This window comes from Alnus glutinosa, chromosome 1 (assembly GCF_958979055.1).
Source record: "Alnus glutinosa chromosome 1, dhAlnGlut1.1, whole genome shotgun sequence".
NCBI classification, from domain to species: domain Eukaryota; kingdom Viridiplantae; phylum Streptophyta; class Magnoliopsida; order Fagales; family Betulaceae; genus Alnus; species Alnus glutinosa.
In genome coordinates, this window is record NC_084886.1 from 13631480 (window position 1) to 13649550 (window position 18071).

The 18071-nt window shown below is 34.9% G+C and overlaps 1 protein-coding gene across 2 annotated transcripts; it reads right to left on the minus strand.

Annotated features, from left to right (window-relative positions):
- Nucleotides 1-1321: 1321 nt before the first annotated feature.
- Nucleotides 1322-14000, minus strand: LOC133873664 (uncharacterized). Of its 2 annotated transcripts, none has more exons than XM_062311405.1 (6): nucleotides 13859-14000; nucleotides 13627-13762; nucleotides 3686-5357; nucleotides 3098-3409; nucleotides 1834-2087; nucleotides 1322-1747 (listed from the first exon to the last, which is right to left on the minus strand). In XM_062311405.1, exons 1-6 carry the CDS (start codon nucleotides 13917-13919, stop codon nucleotides 1534-1536), a joined length of 2649 nt encoding a protein of 882 aa, XP_062167389.1. In that variant the 5' UTR covers nucleotides 13920-14000; the 3' UTR covers nucleotides 1322-1533. The 2 variants fall into 2 exon arrangements, with proteins under 2 accessions (XP_062167389.1, XP_062167398.1); XM_062311414.1 differs by having other exon boundaries at nucleotides 1600-1730.
- Between the last annotated feature and the right edge of the window lie 4071 nt (nucleotides 14001-18071).

Genomic DNA, 18071 nt, shown 5'->3' on the forward strand with positions numbered 1-18071 from the left:
ACTGTGTGATAGGAAGTTTGTTGAATTGTATTTTTACATCACATTACATGTTTTGATGAAATTAAAGCTAGGAAGATGGGTCTGGTGAATCATTATCTTAAGAACTGTGCACGAGCTCAACCAGCTATCAATCTGTTTATTTGCCATCTTTTTCTTTCTTTCTTTCTTTCTTTCTTTTTGTCGCATTAATTGTTCATCGGCCAATAGCAGCAGTCTTTTGCGTCTTCATTTGTGTTATGATGAAGCTGAGAACTTGTGCTCAACATCCTTCAACTTGTGTCATTTGTTATTCTTAGGCCTAGCTTTGGCCCGTACGTGTCATCCTATTCGGTAGCTTATACAATTCTACTTTTGACGCGCCATGCTTGAAATCTTCATTTCTTAATTTCCTGTTTCCACCTACGTCAATCTTTGAACGACTCTAGTTTTCGGTTTCTTTGCTTGGAGATCTAAATAAAGTAGTTCTTACATTTTTTATTCAAGACAATTAAAATTATTTTGCAAACCCCGTCTTTATTTTATTTTCAATATTATTCATATTTATTCTCATATTCAGATTCTTTTTATTTCTCTTTTTTTTTTTTCCTTCCGAAACAACGATTTCCCATGCTTCACCCAGGTGGAGAGCTAGCTTAACTTAACATCTATTAGCCTATTATGTTTGTTGAATAAGCCTGTCTCTCTTGGTGTTTACACGAGATGTACAAGAATGAAATAACTATATCGTTTTCTCTTATCTTTGAATAAGCAAATTAAGCTCAATTGGGACCTACCGTATAACCCATACATTCGGCTTAGCTTGAGTTAGCTTGGCTCAGGATCGATTCAAAGCTTGAACAAATTTTCAGGCTCGTTTGTTAAATGAGTTGAACTCGGATTAACTGGTACAATTTTTTAATATTTTCGCCTTTGTAACGAAAACCAATAATTATGAGTCTTTATATAGATATGCATATATGAGTGGCTTTGCATGTATAATGAATGTATATGCGTACCATATGACAAACATATAGACTCAATATTATATTGTTTAATTAACTTAAATAACCGTTCCAAAAAAAAAAAAAATTACGTAATAAAATGTAAACAATAATAAAAAGAAATAATATTAAATAATCATAACATTTACTTTACATCTGTAATGAATAAATTAATTAAGTAGATCGTGAACAAACTCGAGTTCAAATGAATAAAGTTTGAACAAATTATAAATTAAACGAATCGAACTTAAACATTTACCCAAATTTTTGACCGTGTTCTTTTCCCTTTTTCCTGCCTTCGTCCAACTTGGACCCTTTCTCTCTCAAGACAAGGGGACGTATGCCAAAATCAGTTGATCTCTCAATTGCCATAGTCGTTCCAATACAATACTTTGTGCACCTTTACAAACATGATTTGCTAAAGCAACTATGAGGGGTCAGAGTTAATCTGCTATATCTAAATCTCAATTAGCGAGGAAAAATTCTAATGAAGAGGAATTTTTGTCCCCGCAAAATTGATAGCCAACCTTTACTATATCAAAATTTGCAACGATTAATCAGTCAGTCCACCATAATATCTGGCTGTAAGATTAGTGACTTCAATCATATCTATAGGACCTCCAAGGTTAAGCAGTAAACTGCGAATAGTAGCAATGACATGTTTTCTTTCCTCTGGCTGACTCCACAGGACCTGGAGGACTTCCGGTGGAAATACAGGAGCAGGCTGAGCAACCCATCGGTGGTCATCTACTACCATTCCATTCAAACTAGCATAAGATAAAAAAAAAATCATGATAAGAACATTTTGATGACAGCGTTCATAAGGATTTATTGAAAGTTTCGCCAAAATTACCAATTGAGAATGCGTAACATGTTAGGCCATTCACAGAGCTTGAAGTGCACATCAACAATGTCCTTACGTCTCCTTAATATATTCTTGACCTCCCCATAAGGATTGCATATGGTCCTGATCGTCGGTTCTCTGCTGTTGATGTTCGAAATGCGTACTACTGTCGTCCTTGGTGCATCAATTCTAAAGATCAATAGCTGCCTCCCTGACACTTGTATGGAATGTTCTGCAATTGCTCTCTCTTTGGCATCTTCTGTCTGCAAAGAGGCACTTAAAGCATATAAAGATCTTGACATGCAACCCCAAGGAATAGTTTAATCGGCTAAGGACTACGCCTCATAAAGTAGAGGTCACTAGTTTGAATCTCCCATTTCCCCTTTCCTTGGAGTATTACATATAAATAAATAAATAATTAAAAAAAAGAAGAAAAAAAAAAAAGATCTTGACATGCATGAGAAGACAACTTCGGATTGTGGTTGTGTTGGAAGGAAATTCTACTGGAGCAGAATTCTGGATTTAATGGCGCCTCTAGAAGCTATGATGGCCAAAACAGAGGTCTTTCCCACAAACTTAAAGATGAAGGTACGTAGTCAGGATTAAGCTGGAAAAATAAAATACACACACAAATGTTGTGTTTGAGGTGTGTGTGTGTATATATAAACCAATGAAAAAAAAAAAGAAGAACAAATAGGTGAAGCTATGGATCCAATTTGCACCTTCCAACTCTGACTCTCAGGCTACATAAATATATTGTTTAGCTTCAAAATTGGTTAGGGGTAGAGTGGTAGCCAACCTATAGACTGGGATTTGTACGCTATTCAGGTCAGCATTCTTCATCTAACTATTAGGCCATATTTAGCTACAACAGCCAAAAAAAACGTTTATCAAACACATTCATGAGAAAATATCAGTATAGTTCAGATTTATGTAAGCATTATACAAAAAATTAGATAATAATGTTGTTTTAATTTGACCATTGTTTATGTTCCTAACTTTCCTTCAAGGAATATGGTAGATTTGATTTGTTTTTTAGATTGTAATAGCAGCTAGTTCTTTGGTTTTCTTACTTCTCTTGTATACTCTTCATGTAAGAGGAATTTTTTATTTTTTATTTTTATTTTTATATATAAAATTATTATTATTCATAAAAAAAATGTTGTTTTAAGTGGAAGCCAATGCCAACCACACCCTAAGTTATAGAATCTAAGAACACACTTTCTAATTTATGACATATTTAGACCAGCAGCAAAAGTGACAGAAGCCTAACCTCAAATTCTACGTAAGCAACAGAACTTGAGGAACCCAAGGAAAAGTTGGATATGCCACTTTTGCAGAAAGCGAGAGCTTCTTGCAGCTGACATGAGCTAATATTATGAGCCAATTGTTTAATTGTCGCTGTTCTGGTGGGATTCTTAACTAATCCAGCAGGAACATCGGGATCACCAATTAGCTCAGGAATGGGAATTCTTTTTTTTGATGAGTAAATAAATGATGTAATAGAAGTTGATTCCACAATCACATCTGCATTATGTATCATCAGATCAGTTTTCTTGAGAGCTTTCTGCAATGCTTTCCTTGTCTGCAACAAAACCAGATGGTAGTTTAGATAATTATATTAAAATGAATGCTTATATAATTTAATGCACATTTTCTCCCGATCACAAACTTATGGCATGTTTGGTTGACAGATGGACCAGGTACAAGCTTGTCAATTACCATCTATAGGATGGAACAACAAACCTTCTCCTTCATGAATTATCTTTTCGCACTATGAACATGAATAGGATGGCCCCTAACTGAGAAATCGAAAAAGCAGAAAGGCTTCGAAGTATGATGCTTAGTAATTAGCACTAACCGTAAAATGCACGTAGGCATCTATGAAGATGCTCCCTTTAACAGAGGGAAGTTTTTGTATCTTCACAATGGACCCACAATCCTTAAATGCAGACATAATATAAGTGTTATCCAGTTTCGTCAACAAAAATCTAACCAATACTTTGTTCTCTATGGATCTTTCTTTTGTTGAGTCTGTAGCTGGGATGTTATCTAGGTCTTCTGTGTTGGCTAGAATAGGAACCTGTGGAATTGGATTTGATGCTGTGTCATTAGAGGCTGCAAAATCCACACTGCTATCCTGCTCATCCTCACACAACTCACTATGTGTCGTGAAGGGAATATCCATACTTGGCACTTCAGCCTCATTCAACTTTTTACTTTCCTTGCCCATAACATGGCTTTTCAACAAAGCTAGTCTACTTTTAGCATTGCAATCTTGCAGATTAACCCCAGGCTCTGTTCTTTTAACTAAGCCTCTATCTCGGACTTGCTTAGTATTATTGCAGATAGAACTGTCATGAGATTTAACAGCTGATCGTTCTCTAGGCAGCTCCTTGATGCAGTCAATTAGACCTTTAATATCAAAACCTGTTGGTCCATCTTTGCATAATGTTTCATCTGAATATTCTGAAAATGCATTGGGTGTTAAAGAATTGCTCTGTTTACAAGGCATTTCTCCTGCTGATTGGCCGTTCATCATCTTTATAAACAAGTGTGATAAGCATCTGTCCTCTGGGACACCATTAGATGTAGCAACTTCACCCAAATCAGAGTTAACATCTGGTATTCGAACAAAAGTGGCAGCTTTCTTGTCATGCTGATGACTTCTATCTCCAAAAGTTACTCCATCTGCACCATTTGTTTGCAATGTTCTAGATGCTTCACCTGGTAACCGATGGGAGGAAGTTAGGTACTCAGCCTCTGTGTTTTGAATTTTGTCCCCAACCATGCCGGATAGTCCATCAAGCAGCCTGCGCCCATTTTCAAGCTCAGCTTCCGCTTGATCCTCTGAAGAGTTTTGCCTCATTTTATTGGAAGATGCACTTGCAAAATATTTTTGCTTATAAACTTGAGAATCTGTAAATGCTTCTGGTGATTGAACTGCACTTCCTGTCTTACTGAATTTAAAATTATTTGGACTAATATGCACCTTACTAACCTCAGGAGCTGTCAGTTTCACCAAATCTTCACAAGCAATTTCACCCTCCATATGTGATAGCCCACTTGTCGGAATTTTTTTCTCAGTACTGAGAGAATATATTATGGCTCCTGATGATCTAACTATACTTTCAGGGTCCCCAAGCTCAGTTCTTGTTGGCCAACTACTTGTATTGTTAGGCTCAGAAGCTGTTGCATCAGCCACATCCCTGAAAGAGCTTTCTCCAATGAAATGGGATTCTACACTTGTTGAAATACTCCCCTTGCTACTGTTAGAATCTACTATAGTTTCAGATGTCTGAAGTTTACTTTCGGGCTCACCAAATTCAGTATTATGTAGACTGTTCTGTGGTCTGGTAGCCTCACATGCCGGCCTATCAGCGGCAGAATCTGATGTTTCGCTGGTGATTTGATTCTGCAGCATCTTTACCCCTAAGTTAGTAAAAATGCCTTTCATAGCTTTCCATGATGCCCCAACTTTGTTTCTAAGTTGTGCTGCTTTTGGTAAGAGCCCTGGATGCATTTCCATATTTCTGTACATTTAAGGATTTCAAGAGAAAGACTTTAAATAACACAATTGTTGGTAGAGATAAGAACGCACAAACACATCAAACATGCAGCCAAATGAAGCCCTTTGCCTCCCCAAACCACCCAAGATCCAAGCTCACACTGATGCAATCAAATAATAAAAATGAACAAAATAAAAGGGATATGGGCTACTTCGAGAGAGCCGTGATCTCCAATGGCTACTTCGAGAGAGCCTTGATCTCCAAAACAACCACAAAGGTCTAGGTTTTCATAATATTCAACATGTTTATTCATTGAGTAGGATTACACTTAAATAGATGACGGCTAGGTCATAAGACTTAACCATTAGGTCTAGCTGTCATAACACATTGCAGGAAAATAAACTAAGAATGGAAAATATATTCCTTATTTAGCTAAAACACTTAAGGAAATAATATATGGAGATTATACTCCTTATTCTCTGCTGTCTTGGGGGTTCGGTACTGCCACGTGTGCTGCCACGTAAGCCCTAAAATTCTGAACGTATCACACACATAAACAAGTGGCATACATGATGTGTATATCAACTTCTGTTCTCTAAAGCAATTTATTATAAAGAAAAGCAAATAGAAAGAGGTATGTAGCTATTTCTTTTTCAAGCTTAAAAAGACAGGGATTGTCACAGAAGAAAGAGAGTCTCAAAGAGATATATAGGATAGATGGGTCAGTTAGGGACAAAGTACTCTATTGCATGTTGGTTTCGTTCAAGTTATCTTCAAGAACTCTCTCCCAAACAAATGAAAACACATCAATTAAATTAATTATGTTTCCTGTTACAGCAGTAACAATTTTGCACGACCATCAGTGGGATTTCATATTAAAACAGTACAGAAACATAAATATGCGGCCACATGCACACTAAATAAAGACACCAGCTTAAGTAAACTGATTTAAGCAACGGAACTAGCTGCTGGAAATTTCAAAAAATATTAGGTATATTACAATTCATCTTTCAACAGTTCGCAATATTAGGTAATGCCACTTGTCACTGGTTGATTGTTTAACTGGGAATCACAGGGTCGCAAGTTGTAACCAACATACTTGGCAGGGCCTCCATAAAGCAGCAACTATAGTCATGCAAAGACGGGTGCACAAAATGGTTAATCGACCACTCCAGCCAAAAGCTCCTAGTATATTTGAACCCTGAACCCGCATCACTTGCCAACTTGAGCAAGGGGTCCTGCCACCTTTAGGCATGACTGAGATTTGGATTGTCTCATGGAGTTTGTTTTTTCATGACACTAATAAAGCAAAGAATAGTGTAGCGGACCAGATAGAAACTCAAATATAATAGCAGAAATCCATGGAGGCGATGTAGTATTTGTCAATTCACATGCATAAAGTTTTTGTAAGCTAGGATAGACAAAGATATCTCATGCTCCATTTCCTTCAGTCTCACACGATAGCAATGAACTGAAATTGTCTGTATCATGTGTTCCTTTACAACAATAAAAAACCCCATGTTTCTTCCCTGTTTGCAATGGTCATAATATTGCACGCTATGAAGCACAGGCATGGGCAGATAGAAACAAAACAACATAGACATCAGAAATGGCAAAATTCTAACTAAGAGTGTAAGACACACATGGCAGGGACAGGGGAATAAATAACTATATATTTTATGACATATACTTCTTCCTTAAAAATTCTATACCATTTTAATCACTAGAAGAATCCCTGTTTTAAAGAAGGCGTTTATTTGTTTCAAAGAACCCCTATATTGTAAAAGTACACACATGAAGTGACAAATCTGTGTTTGATGTGTCTGTGTCTGGGCCAGGTCCAGGTGTTTTCAAGCCATATCCGATCCATGTCTACCCAAAATTAATAACTTCTATTTGGATGCGTAAGAATACATATCTGAGACATGTCAGGTGCATATAGTGTCCGACCATTTCAGACACTTGCAGATTCCACCCTGCAGCATGTCCATGTTTCATAGACTCCATATCCTGTTGAAATCCCCCCAAAGTGGTACATGGATGAATAAAAGATCTAGTGTTATCACCAAAAATTAAAAAGGGAACACCAGTGAATTGAAACAAATTGTTGCCTAGCAGGAAAAACAAAACGAAGCAAATTGTTATAATTTTACCTTGATATACCAAATATGTTTTTCTTATTAATATATATATATATATATATATATATATATATATATATTTTTTTTTTTGGGAAAAAAGCCAGGGGGTACCAACCATGTATGTAAGAGGTTTACAAGAGAGGATAGTGAGGACAAAACTAGGCAAGAAAGAAAGAAGGAAAAAGACAATGAGAATAAGCATGTAAAGAATCCATAGAATCTAGGAAGTCATCCATCACATGAGACATGATTCCATCATCGAAGCACAGAATGTGCGTAAAAGATAGCTCTTTATATTTCCGATTTAGGATTCAGTTGAGTCAAAAGTACAGTTATTATGCCATAACAAATATAAAGGGACAACTCTTGAAAACTACGTGTATTCTCTTCAAGAAAAATCCAACCAGATTGCAAGTTCCACAGGAAAAATGTTCTAGATAGAACATCAATTTGCTCCAAAAAGAACAAAAATAGAACACCAAAGCCCCAAGCAACTTCGAAATGCGCAAATATGTGATTTAAATATTGCATCAGTTTTACACAAAACACACACATCCATAACATAATGCCAATGCACACAAGGTTGTCAATAGTTAATATCTTTTGCAACATTGTTATCCAGACAGAAGAAAATACTTCAGGAGGAACTAGCGGCTGCAAGATCTGTTTCCATAGAGCATAAATAGTCCCAGGTCCTTTCCAAGCAAGATCTAAGATTTAACCTCAAAGCACCTGGTCCTAGATAAAGGACAAGCTGCCTCATCTGCCCCCTAACCGCCATACTTCCATCCCACACTGTTTGTGGCATTTGATACCAAAAAAAAAAAAAAAACCATTATGTTTTTCTTTTCAATTTACTGATAATCAGTGTGGTTTGAAAGTGTGCCCAAGTGCATTTAAAGCACAAAGTGCCAAAAGACAAGCGCGCGTTACCCCTAAAGCTAAATGCATGTAGTTAAGCACACGCAAAACACAAAAAACACACTTTTTCATGAAGCACCAATCACTTAAAAGGGAACTTTTTTAATTTTTATGAAAAAAATATGCGGTTCAATTAAAATAATGATTAGATTTAAAACCAATTATAATTTACTATTGATTAGTTATACCAAAACTATTCTTTCATTTAATACACTATACACAAGTATCTTCCTTTACATATCTAGATATGGTAAACAAAGTCCAGAAGAAGAAAACACCGAAAACAAAATGACATGCAATTTAAAACAGTGCATTAATTTTATTTCCTCTTTGTCTCACCCAAAAAGTAGAGCATTGATTCGGTTTTTTCTTTAAATTGTTTAGTAGTTTAGCAATTTAATTGTACTAATTAGTTTGCAGTTAAATATTGTACTAATCATTATTTAACAACTTAATTTATAAGGCAAGATGGTCTGAAAAATAAAGATCTCGCATGGTACTATGCTTATCTAGTAGATCCAAAGAACCAAATGAGTTTGTATTTCAAAAATGTCTGTTTTACTTCAATCTGGTGCGCACTTGCACTTTGCTGTGTCCAACTAGACTCACTCCATAAGGTTTTTGTGCTCAAATGAAGCCTAGTGCTTTTGACAATGCTGCCGATGGTGACAAACAGACTATTAATCACTATGTAAGCAGCTGACCAATCAAGAGCTTGTGTACTCGCAAGTAAATAATTAGAGACACAAGCTAAGCAACCTTGAGGTACCTCATCATCAAACCCTTTACTAACTTCTTTGGTTGTCAACAGTGTTGGAATTATATGTTATAAAACACAGCATAAGAATACAGGAAAAAGCATCAAGAGAGCATGGCATGGAATCATGCATAACAAAGAAAAAACAAGAGAAGCGTACTCACATAGGGTATTCAGCCAAGAAACAACTGACTTGTTTCTATTGCTCTTTCTAACAAAACATGGATAGAGACCTCTAAACCTTCTCCCCAATATCTGATTAAAAGACCACAAGTGTAGGCTCTAAAGACTGTGTGCATCGAATGCCTACACAAGCTCCCTATTTACAGGCACATGTAACCTAATGGAAATAGGATTAAGAAAACCCTAGCCCCCAATATATACGGCCACTAGGGTTAGTGTGCTTCTGTCATTAGGTCAAATAATTAGGTTTTTTTTTTTTTTTTTTGGGGTGGGGGGGGGGGGGGGGGGGGGGGGGGCGTGGTAGAGGAAAAACTAAAACTAGCTCCAATAGGCTTAGAACACATGTCATCTCATAGCTTGTCCTAGGTTACTATTAATTACAATCAAGTCCACTAAATAATTGTTATTGCACTATAGTATTTGTTTTTTTTTTTTTTTTTTTGATAAGTAAGCATAGAAATTTTATAAAAGATGTAGGTGCCCCTGAACATACAGGGAGTATAAAAAAGGACACAAAAACAGAAAAGACAAAAAATACAAGAGAAACAAGAAGAAAAAACACCCACAAAGACCCAACCCCAACAGAAAACCCAAACACCCCAACATTACTTCACAACAAGAGCCCTCTTGCTTTCGCCCCGAGTAGAACCAAGACTCCTAGCATCATAATTGATATTGGACTCAAGGTTAGGTATTTCTCTATTTCCTTTAAACTTAGGAGTAAAGACTGGGACCTCAAGACTCTGTCTCTCAACCACTTGAGCCATGACATCCAAAAAAACCCTTTACGTTTCCCTCAAAGGAGATCCCTATGGCTTGGAGGCACAACATAGCGTCGAAACTTGCCCCGGAAGAACCTACAGCCTCTTCAGAAACACCTCCCCTCGAAGATTCTCCCACCTCAAGAGGCGGGGAAGAATGGCTGAGCGAAAGAAGGAACCTACGCTGACAAAAGCTGACCGGAGGCTCCCTAACTGCCACGGACTCCAAAGGAGGCGGTGATCAACACCAAAGACTCAGCTATCAAAGACTTATTCAAGTGCGCATCCTTTCGCTTTCAGGAATACCACATCACCGACTTAGACTTCGAAGAATAGATAGGCGCCCCAAACTTCAACATCACGAGAAGCGAGAGACGAAGCCAATCACCCTACTCTACCACCCCTGAGGAAACACCAGGAAAGTTCCCGAGTTGGAGAACTTTCGCCTGACCTGGAGAAGCTTGCTGCGAAGAACTGTCACGGACAACATCTAGAGCCAGGGCAAGCGAACCAAGGCTCTAGCTCATCATCTTATATTTTTCATTTGACCCTTCCATGAAATAGTCCGTAGTCGAATTAAAGTCATAAAATAACTATCATTTTAATTCACTACCTCTTGATCCTTGAGTATCCAATTTAATCCTTTGATTATTTTTGTACTTGTGAAATCTCATTTCACATTGTACAGATAGTTTTAGTAACTCTTACTAAAACACTCAAGCCCGAGATTAAGAATAATCAATTCCATTAAATTTATGTCAATGGGATATTTCATATCACTTTGATTAAATCAAAAGATTAGGGATTCCATCTTAAGGAGTAGTGTTTCCACAATGCTACATGTGATCATCCAACACACTGAGATTTTGACCATGAAAAATCTCACTTCTAAATGTATCAAAGTGACATCCACTTCATATTTGAGTTTACATTCCTCTCATTATTGAAAGTCAATGCTATAAGTAGTTGTGAGTTCAAGTTGTTCTTTTGACAGCAGTTATAAAAGAATAACAACTCACGTGGTTCGTTTAGTGCATTGTATCCGCACCAACATATCAATCAGAAGTCTCTACTTCACATGATCAAGATAGATCATCATGATTGATATATTATAATCTTATCAACTAGAATGCCTAATTCCATTACTGACTATGAATTATAAGTTTTTAAGTTACAAGATGTATGGTTTAAGATCTTTTGTGTGATATTCTCATGAACACACTTTAAATCATATTCAATATAACTTATGGACTTACATGCATATGATAAATAATAATCAATAGATACATACATGTAAATAATAATATCCCCAATGTTCTTGAAATAAATCAGCAAATAAACAACTTTATTTAATCAAACTAAAATGTCATACAAAGTAATTGGACTTTAAGGCATAAACCCTAACAAACAAAAGCTTGGCAAATGCATCCAATGATTCAACCAAGAAATCATATAGATCACCTTGTAAGTTGTTTCTAAGAATTAAGAAGCCAGCAAACTTCGCATTGAACCAACAGTTACAGACACAAGGTATTGAATAATAAGCTACACCCGCATTTAAGCCCTAAACCTACTACTTTGGGACCTGGGACTTCGCAGTAAATTCTTGGAATTTCAATAAATTGAAAGTTCCACATTTAGTTAGAGCATGTATTATAACATTTTCCACTTGCAACCAGAACATAAATGGTGATTATCTCCACGCACTCCATTCATCAGTATCCATTCATCTAGAAAAGCAAAAGAATTAGCTTCCACCCATGCATAGGCAATTTATTTGCTTTATCTCATAAGGCTGATAGGACCATAAATACAGTGTTATCAAAGATAAAATCCATTTCATTGGCCTAAAAAACTGGAAAAAAAAAATGGTGGTACTCCCTTTATAGGAAAAAGAAGCTCGTAAAATTGCTTAAGCATATGAACAAAAGGGTGCATATTGTGAGTTTCTTATTTTTCAAGACGTCAATTAGTAAAGAACTCTTCTTATCACATTGCCTTCATTGTTATCTTGATGTTTTATGGGCCTTTTTCTACCGCTTGAGATGTTTGTAGAAATAAGGTCAATAGAGCCCAATTAAAGGTATGTTACTATTATACACTTTGGCATAAAGGAAGTTAGGAGGATAGGGGAAAGAGTCATTCGGAACTCTTGATGGAGGTAGATAGAAGGAATGTAGCAAAATGAATCACTAGGTAGAAAGAGGACATTTTTGAACTTCTGCTTATTTGCTTAAGACATAATTAAGATATCTGTCTCCTTGGTCAGGTAAAATCTTTTTAGTATATAAAATTTAGTGAAAGGCGAAAATGGAAATGCAACTCTAGGAAACAGGACAATACAAAGCAACCCTAAAATAAAGTGAAAAAGTAATAAAAAATAAATGACTAAAGTTTAAAACTCAAAAGATCCAAAAGGTTGAGAAGATAATGAAAAGCAATTTGACGCCATGTACTTGTGGGCTAAAAAAATCTTTGGGGTAGGCACATATGAAAGCCAGTTCTTTGTTTAAGAAGGGTGCTTCAACTTTGAAAGATTCCCTTGGAAGGAACCTCCCCCACCCTCCCCTCCCCACTGATTTGCTTGTTTTCTGGTTTTCATCTGAATTGATGTTTGAGTTTGTTTTGTTCTTATGGAGAAAATTTCTCTTCATCTCTTTTCTTAGTAATTTCATAATCCCATAAAAAAACTAAAACAGAAACTTCTGATATCTCTTTTCTTCCAGTCTCGACTCATCATTAAAGCCCCTTGGTTTGGATTCTGCTGGTGAACTGTTATGAGCCTAATAAATCCACCTGGTATCTAGGCTCATAACATGAACGAACTCCAAAGCCATTAAAAACAAAAGTACATTTGACTTCAAAATTTGAGCATTTATCGCAGTCTTGTACGTTAAAGGACCGAAGATTTACAGATTCAAGCCCCAATAAAAATAACCAAATTTCACATGTTTATGATTTTATCTGATCGTTATTGTCAATACCTGACTTCCTCTTTTGGGTTAAACATGGGAATTCAAAGTGGTTCTAGATTTCCCTGGGCCAATACACCGAAGGTGCATCTATTTAACCATTAAACTCACAGAAAAAAACATGAACTCCAAGAGAAAACAGCAATTTTCTTAAAATTTGTACCAGTATTAAAATACCCATTAAAATCTTTTTTTTTTTTTTTTTTTTTAAGTAAGAGTAATATTATTAAAAAAACGCAATGCGTAGTTAAGAACACAAAGAGTATAGAAGAGAAGCGTTTAAAAAGAACAGGAAAATCATTAAAGCTAATCACTAATGGAGCTAGGAACGAGAACAAAAAAAAATAAAAATAATAATAATGAGCTCCTCAATCGGCCTTTCTTTGCCCTCATAATTTCTATCATTTCGTTACCTACCCATTAAAATCTTTCTGCAACACTCCTTATCAAATCCCATTATTAGCAAAACTTAAACCTCAACAAACAACAAAAACATAAAACAAAATTGAAGCCTACGATATAAAAAATTAGAGTTTCTGGGTTTCTAAAAGACCTCACTTCTTCACGTCCGGTTCCATAGCCACTGCCCTCTGCTCCCCCGCCGCCTCCTTTGGATGCGATGACTGCTCTGTCCCTCCACTTGATAAAGGCGAAGAAGAAGAAGAACACCATCTTTTTGATGATTGCGGAAGCCCTGAAATGACATTACAATTAGCAAAAACCCAGAAAATGTTTCTCTTAAAAACACAAACCTTATGTACGATAACAGTTCTCAAGGAGTAGGTTTTACCTATCTTGCGCAAATGAAGCCGAAGGCCTGGTTTTGGAAGAAGGAGACGAGAGAGCGCCATAGTTCTTTGGACCTTGTGGAAGTAGAGAGAGAGAGTGAGGCAGACAATTAAGGGGTTTTAGAGAGGTTTTAGGACATGATTTTTTTTTACTTCCAGCTTTTTTTTTGCTTTTTTACGTTTTTTTTTTTGCTTTTTTTTGGGTAAGGTTTTGGTTTGGGGATCGGGGATCCTAAAGAAAATGACACAAAATAATTTTTTAAAAAATAAAAAATAAAAATAATTATATGTGTATTTCTATTTATAAGACCCAACAAATTCCTTTTTATAAGACCCATGTTCCTTACGAAGACTTAAAGAAAATTAAAAAAATAAAATAAAATAAAATCCTTAAGAAGAACCGATCCCGAATGAGAAATGGTTCATTTTCTTTCATGGTCTTTTTCCAATTTTCATATTTTTCAAAATTATCATTAAAATTGTGAGATTTATGTGCATGATTTACATGGCCTTATAGATTTAATAGTAATTTTAAAAAGTTAGAGTTTCAGAAAAAGACCGGGAGAAGATGTATATCACACCTTATCCCGAATAATTACTAAAAATAATTACCTTATTTCTTCTTATTTCAAGTCACTTCAACACTCACTAAGCTCTTGCATGATCGTCTGAAATCTGAATATAATTGCCATGTCCATGTTTGAAGCATGATATATGCCTATCAAAGAAAGGTTAATAGTTGACTCATGCAGTTTGTGTTCTAGTTTTGTAGTCGGTTCCAATTAAGAATTTGTGAAAGAAATACCATCAAGGCCTTTCAATTTAGAGACCCATATAATATACTATTTTACCTCTTTTTAAGGATACTTTGTTTTGCTTTAAGGACGCATAGGGTTGTAATCAAACCGAGTCGAGCCAAGTTTTGCATTTTTGAACTCAGTTTGACTAAATAACATGAGTGTTCAAGTTTAAGCTGAGCTTTGAACCTCTTTTGAACTCGGCTCGATAAATCTTTTGCCAAGGTTGAGCTTGGTTGAACTCGATAGGATTTCCGAGCCGAGCCCATATCGAGTATTCAATCAACTCGAGCTCGAAATTTTTTTAAAAAATAAAAATAAAAAAAATTCTCGATTGATAAAATAAAATAAAATTCAAGTTAATAAAATAAAAATCTAAATGAACAAAAATACCAAATCTTATTATTGAAAATTATTCTACAAACTACATGTGTTCAAAATAAAGAACAACATTCTTGCCAATGGGATTATCACTTTACATTAAACATTTTCAAGTTGTCAACATCAATAAAATTTATGTAAACAACAAATTACAAATACAATTAAATTACCAAACCACCTGCAATGGATGTTAACTCCAAAGCCACCGTAATAATAGGAAGTTTCAATATATCATGTGCCACTCTTAACACTTGTCCCAACAGCACTGGCGGCGGAACAACTACTATAAGAACTTTCATGAGCATTTTCATGTTCACTTTGTTCTACAGCAGTTGTATTGTATATGGTCCTTCACATACTTATCATACAACTCATGCATAACTTTAAGGACAAATTCAATATCCCTAGTGGCATATCAATTATAGGAAAACAAAACCGTATCAATACCATTTCGAACCTTAGATCCTAACGTACAGTACTATATATAGCTATCGTCATTATCAAATTACATTCACCCTAATACTTCTCAAATTTATGATTCATTCTTAGTGTCATTGCTTTTATGAACTCATTCTTATTCTTAGACTTCTTAATTAACTAATACATATTTTATTCTCCATACCTCGGGAATAAATAAATTAATAGTTGAATAGTCATTTCTTGATACTATATTCGTCACCTCTAAGACCGGACACACATTCTCCACTTTCACCCAATCTTCAACAATCAACACCCAATGGAAACTTAGATCTTTATCTTCAACTTAGGAAACACTTCTCTAAACTTTAATATAGTCGCCAATATTAGGTAAATGTTATTCCATTGAATGGGAACAGTCAAAAACAGTTTGTTTGAAGACAACTGCAATTTTTTTTTTTTGCAATATCACTAAATTGCCTCATCCTCCTCGATGATATCATCAAGTATTGTATACCTTCTTTAACATAATCAATATTAATCTCTCAGCAAATCGCAAAGTGGAATAGGATTTTAGGATTCATCAAGGTCACAAGTGTTCAAAACGACTTGAAAAATGAGTTGAAAAGGTCGAAGTCTTCGCATGTGGTTTTGATTTTATTTGCATTTATTGCGTTGAAATATCGAGACAATGGGGTTAAGAGCATTTAATACTTATAAAGATAAGGGGTATAACATGAACAATTTGGCAAAACTAGCACGTACAACGCTTGTGAGGGACCTCTTTTAGGATTTAACAGTCAATTTTAAAGGTGAGGTGTCATTACAAACTTTTAAACTTTGATATATTAAATTGAAATTTTTTAAAGTTCAAGGAAGTGATTGCAAATACGATGAAAGATTAGGAGATTAAATGAAGTTTATGCTATATATAACTATAGTATAAATATATAATATGTAGCATATTATGTAATATAGTATGTAACTATAATATGTAGCATATTGGGGAAAAAAATTGCAAAATTAGTTTATATAGTTGGCATAATTTACAAATTGTTCATTATTGTATCAAATTGAATTCAGAAGTTTCTGGGTATGCCAAAAAACAATTTAGTCAATAAAGTCAAATTCTATTAAAACATTTGATAGATTCCGTTAAGCGTCATGTTAGTATCAATAAAAAAAAATGACACGTGTCACTATTAATAATTTTTTTTTAAAAAAAATATTAAAAATATAAAACTTAAAAATTATGTTAAAAAAAATGGAAGTGATGGCTGGCAGCCACCCGGCCCCCATGGGCTTGGGGTGGCCGCGCGCCATCCCCAACTTTATCTAAGGCTGGCCTGCAGGCCACCCCCAAAGGGACCGGTAGCCACCCCTTTCATTTTTTTTTTAAAATAATTTTTTAAGTTTTATATAGTTAACATATTTATATTTTTTTTTATTAATAGTGATACATATTATCTTTTTATTAGTGCTGATGTGGCACCTAACAGAATTTATCAAATGTTTTAACGAAATTTGATTACATTGACTAAATTATTCTATTGACATATCTCAAAGACTTCTTAATTCACTTTAATATTACATCAAGCAAATTAATTCACAATTATTCTTTTATTCCCAATTATTCATTTTTATTTTTTTAGTCAAAACCCGCGTGGAAGTTGGTATAACAGCATGTACTATTTCTACAACATTTAATTCTGATATTGTCAACTTATTATATATATATATATATTCGACAATATCACAAATTTTTATATATATATTAAATTTGTGATATTGTTGAAAGCATTTTTCTGACAGGGACCTAAAACTATATTCCCACTTTGGAAGTACAAGTCTTCTCTGGAGTCATGCATACGATACGATACGACTTTTTACGAGTTAAACTCTCAAGAAAATTGTTTTTTCGTGATGAGATATATGTAGATTAATTTTAATATAATTTATTTAATTAAATGAATTAAATCTTTCAATTTTAATTTATTAATTTCACGTAAGATTCAAGTCAGATTCGCACGTGCCACAAAATGCCATGGAAAACAAAATGCTACTGAATTTCATTTCCCTTAATTAATGGGATAATTTAAACTCCTTAAAATGATTTCATCCACTTTACTCGCGGGAAGTTAATAGTGATGGCCCAAAACCAACTTGGCATCCACTGTCCCCTGCAGTGGCTTAAATTTGAAGGTTGTAAAGCCATAAAGCCATAAACCAATATTTGCTAACTCCACAATTCTAATTATTCTCTTCACCTAGCTCACCAAAACTCTATCTATGAACTTGATTGCTCGAATTCTTACTTTAGCAAAACAACCCAAGAAACTTTTCAACTAAGAAAAATAAAAATAATAAATTACAGGTTTCTTTTTGTAGGATTGAATTCTTTGACCAACAATGACTATCAATATTTTGCAAATCTTAACCACCAATATATTTTTCCGTTTACATGAATTTTTTAATTACATCTATGTCCTTTTGGATGGCATAGATGCAATTTTTGAATCAAAAAAATTACATTTATGCCATTCCAGGAGAACACTAAGAGAACACCAGAAGATGCTCTAGCATTCCTCATTGCATAGAGAAATACTAGAGTATCTTCTGG

What these genes read in the sequence shown, in the direction of transcription:
- LOC133873664 (XM_062311405.1), bottom strand. Translation starts at nt 13,919, where the DNA reads ATGGCGCTCTCTCGTCTCCTTCTTCCAAAACCAGGCCTTCGGCTTCAT. An exon ending in ATGCCTACGTGCATTTTACG is followed by an intron (nt 3,410 to 3,685) that starts GTTAGTGCTAAT and finishes GTTTTGTTGCAG; the next exon opens with ACAAGGAAAGCATTGCAGAA. An exon ending in TTGCTTACGTAGAATTTGAG is followed by an intron (nt 2,088 to 3,097) that starts GTTAGGCTTCTG and finishes GCCTCTTTGCAG; the next exon opens with ACAGAAGATGCCAAAGAGAG.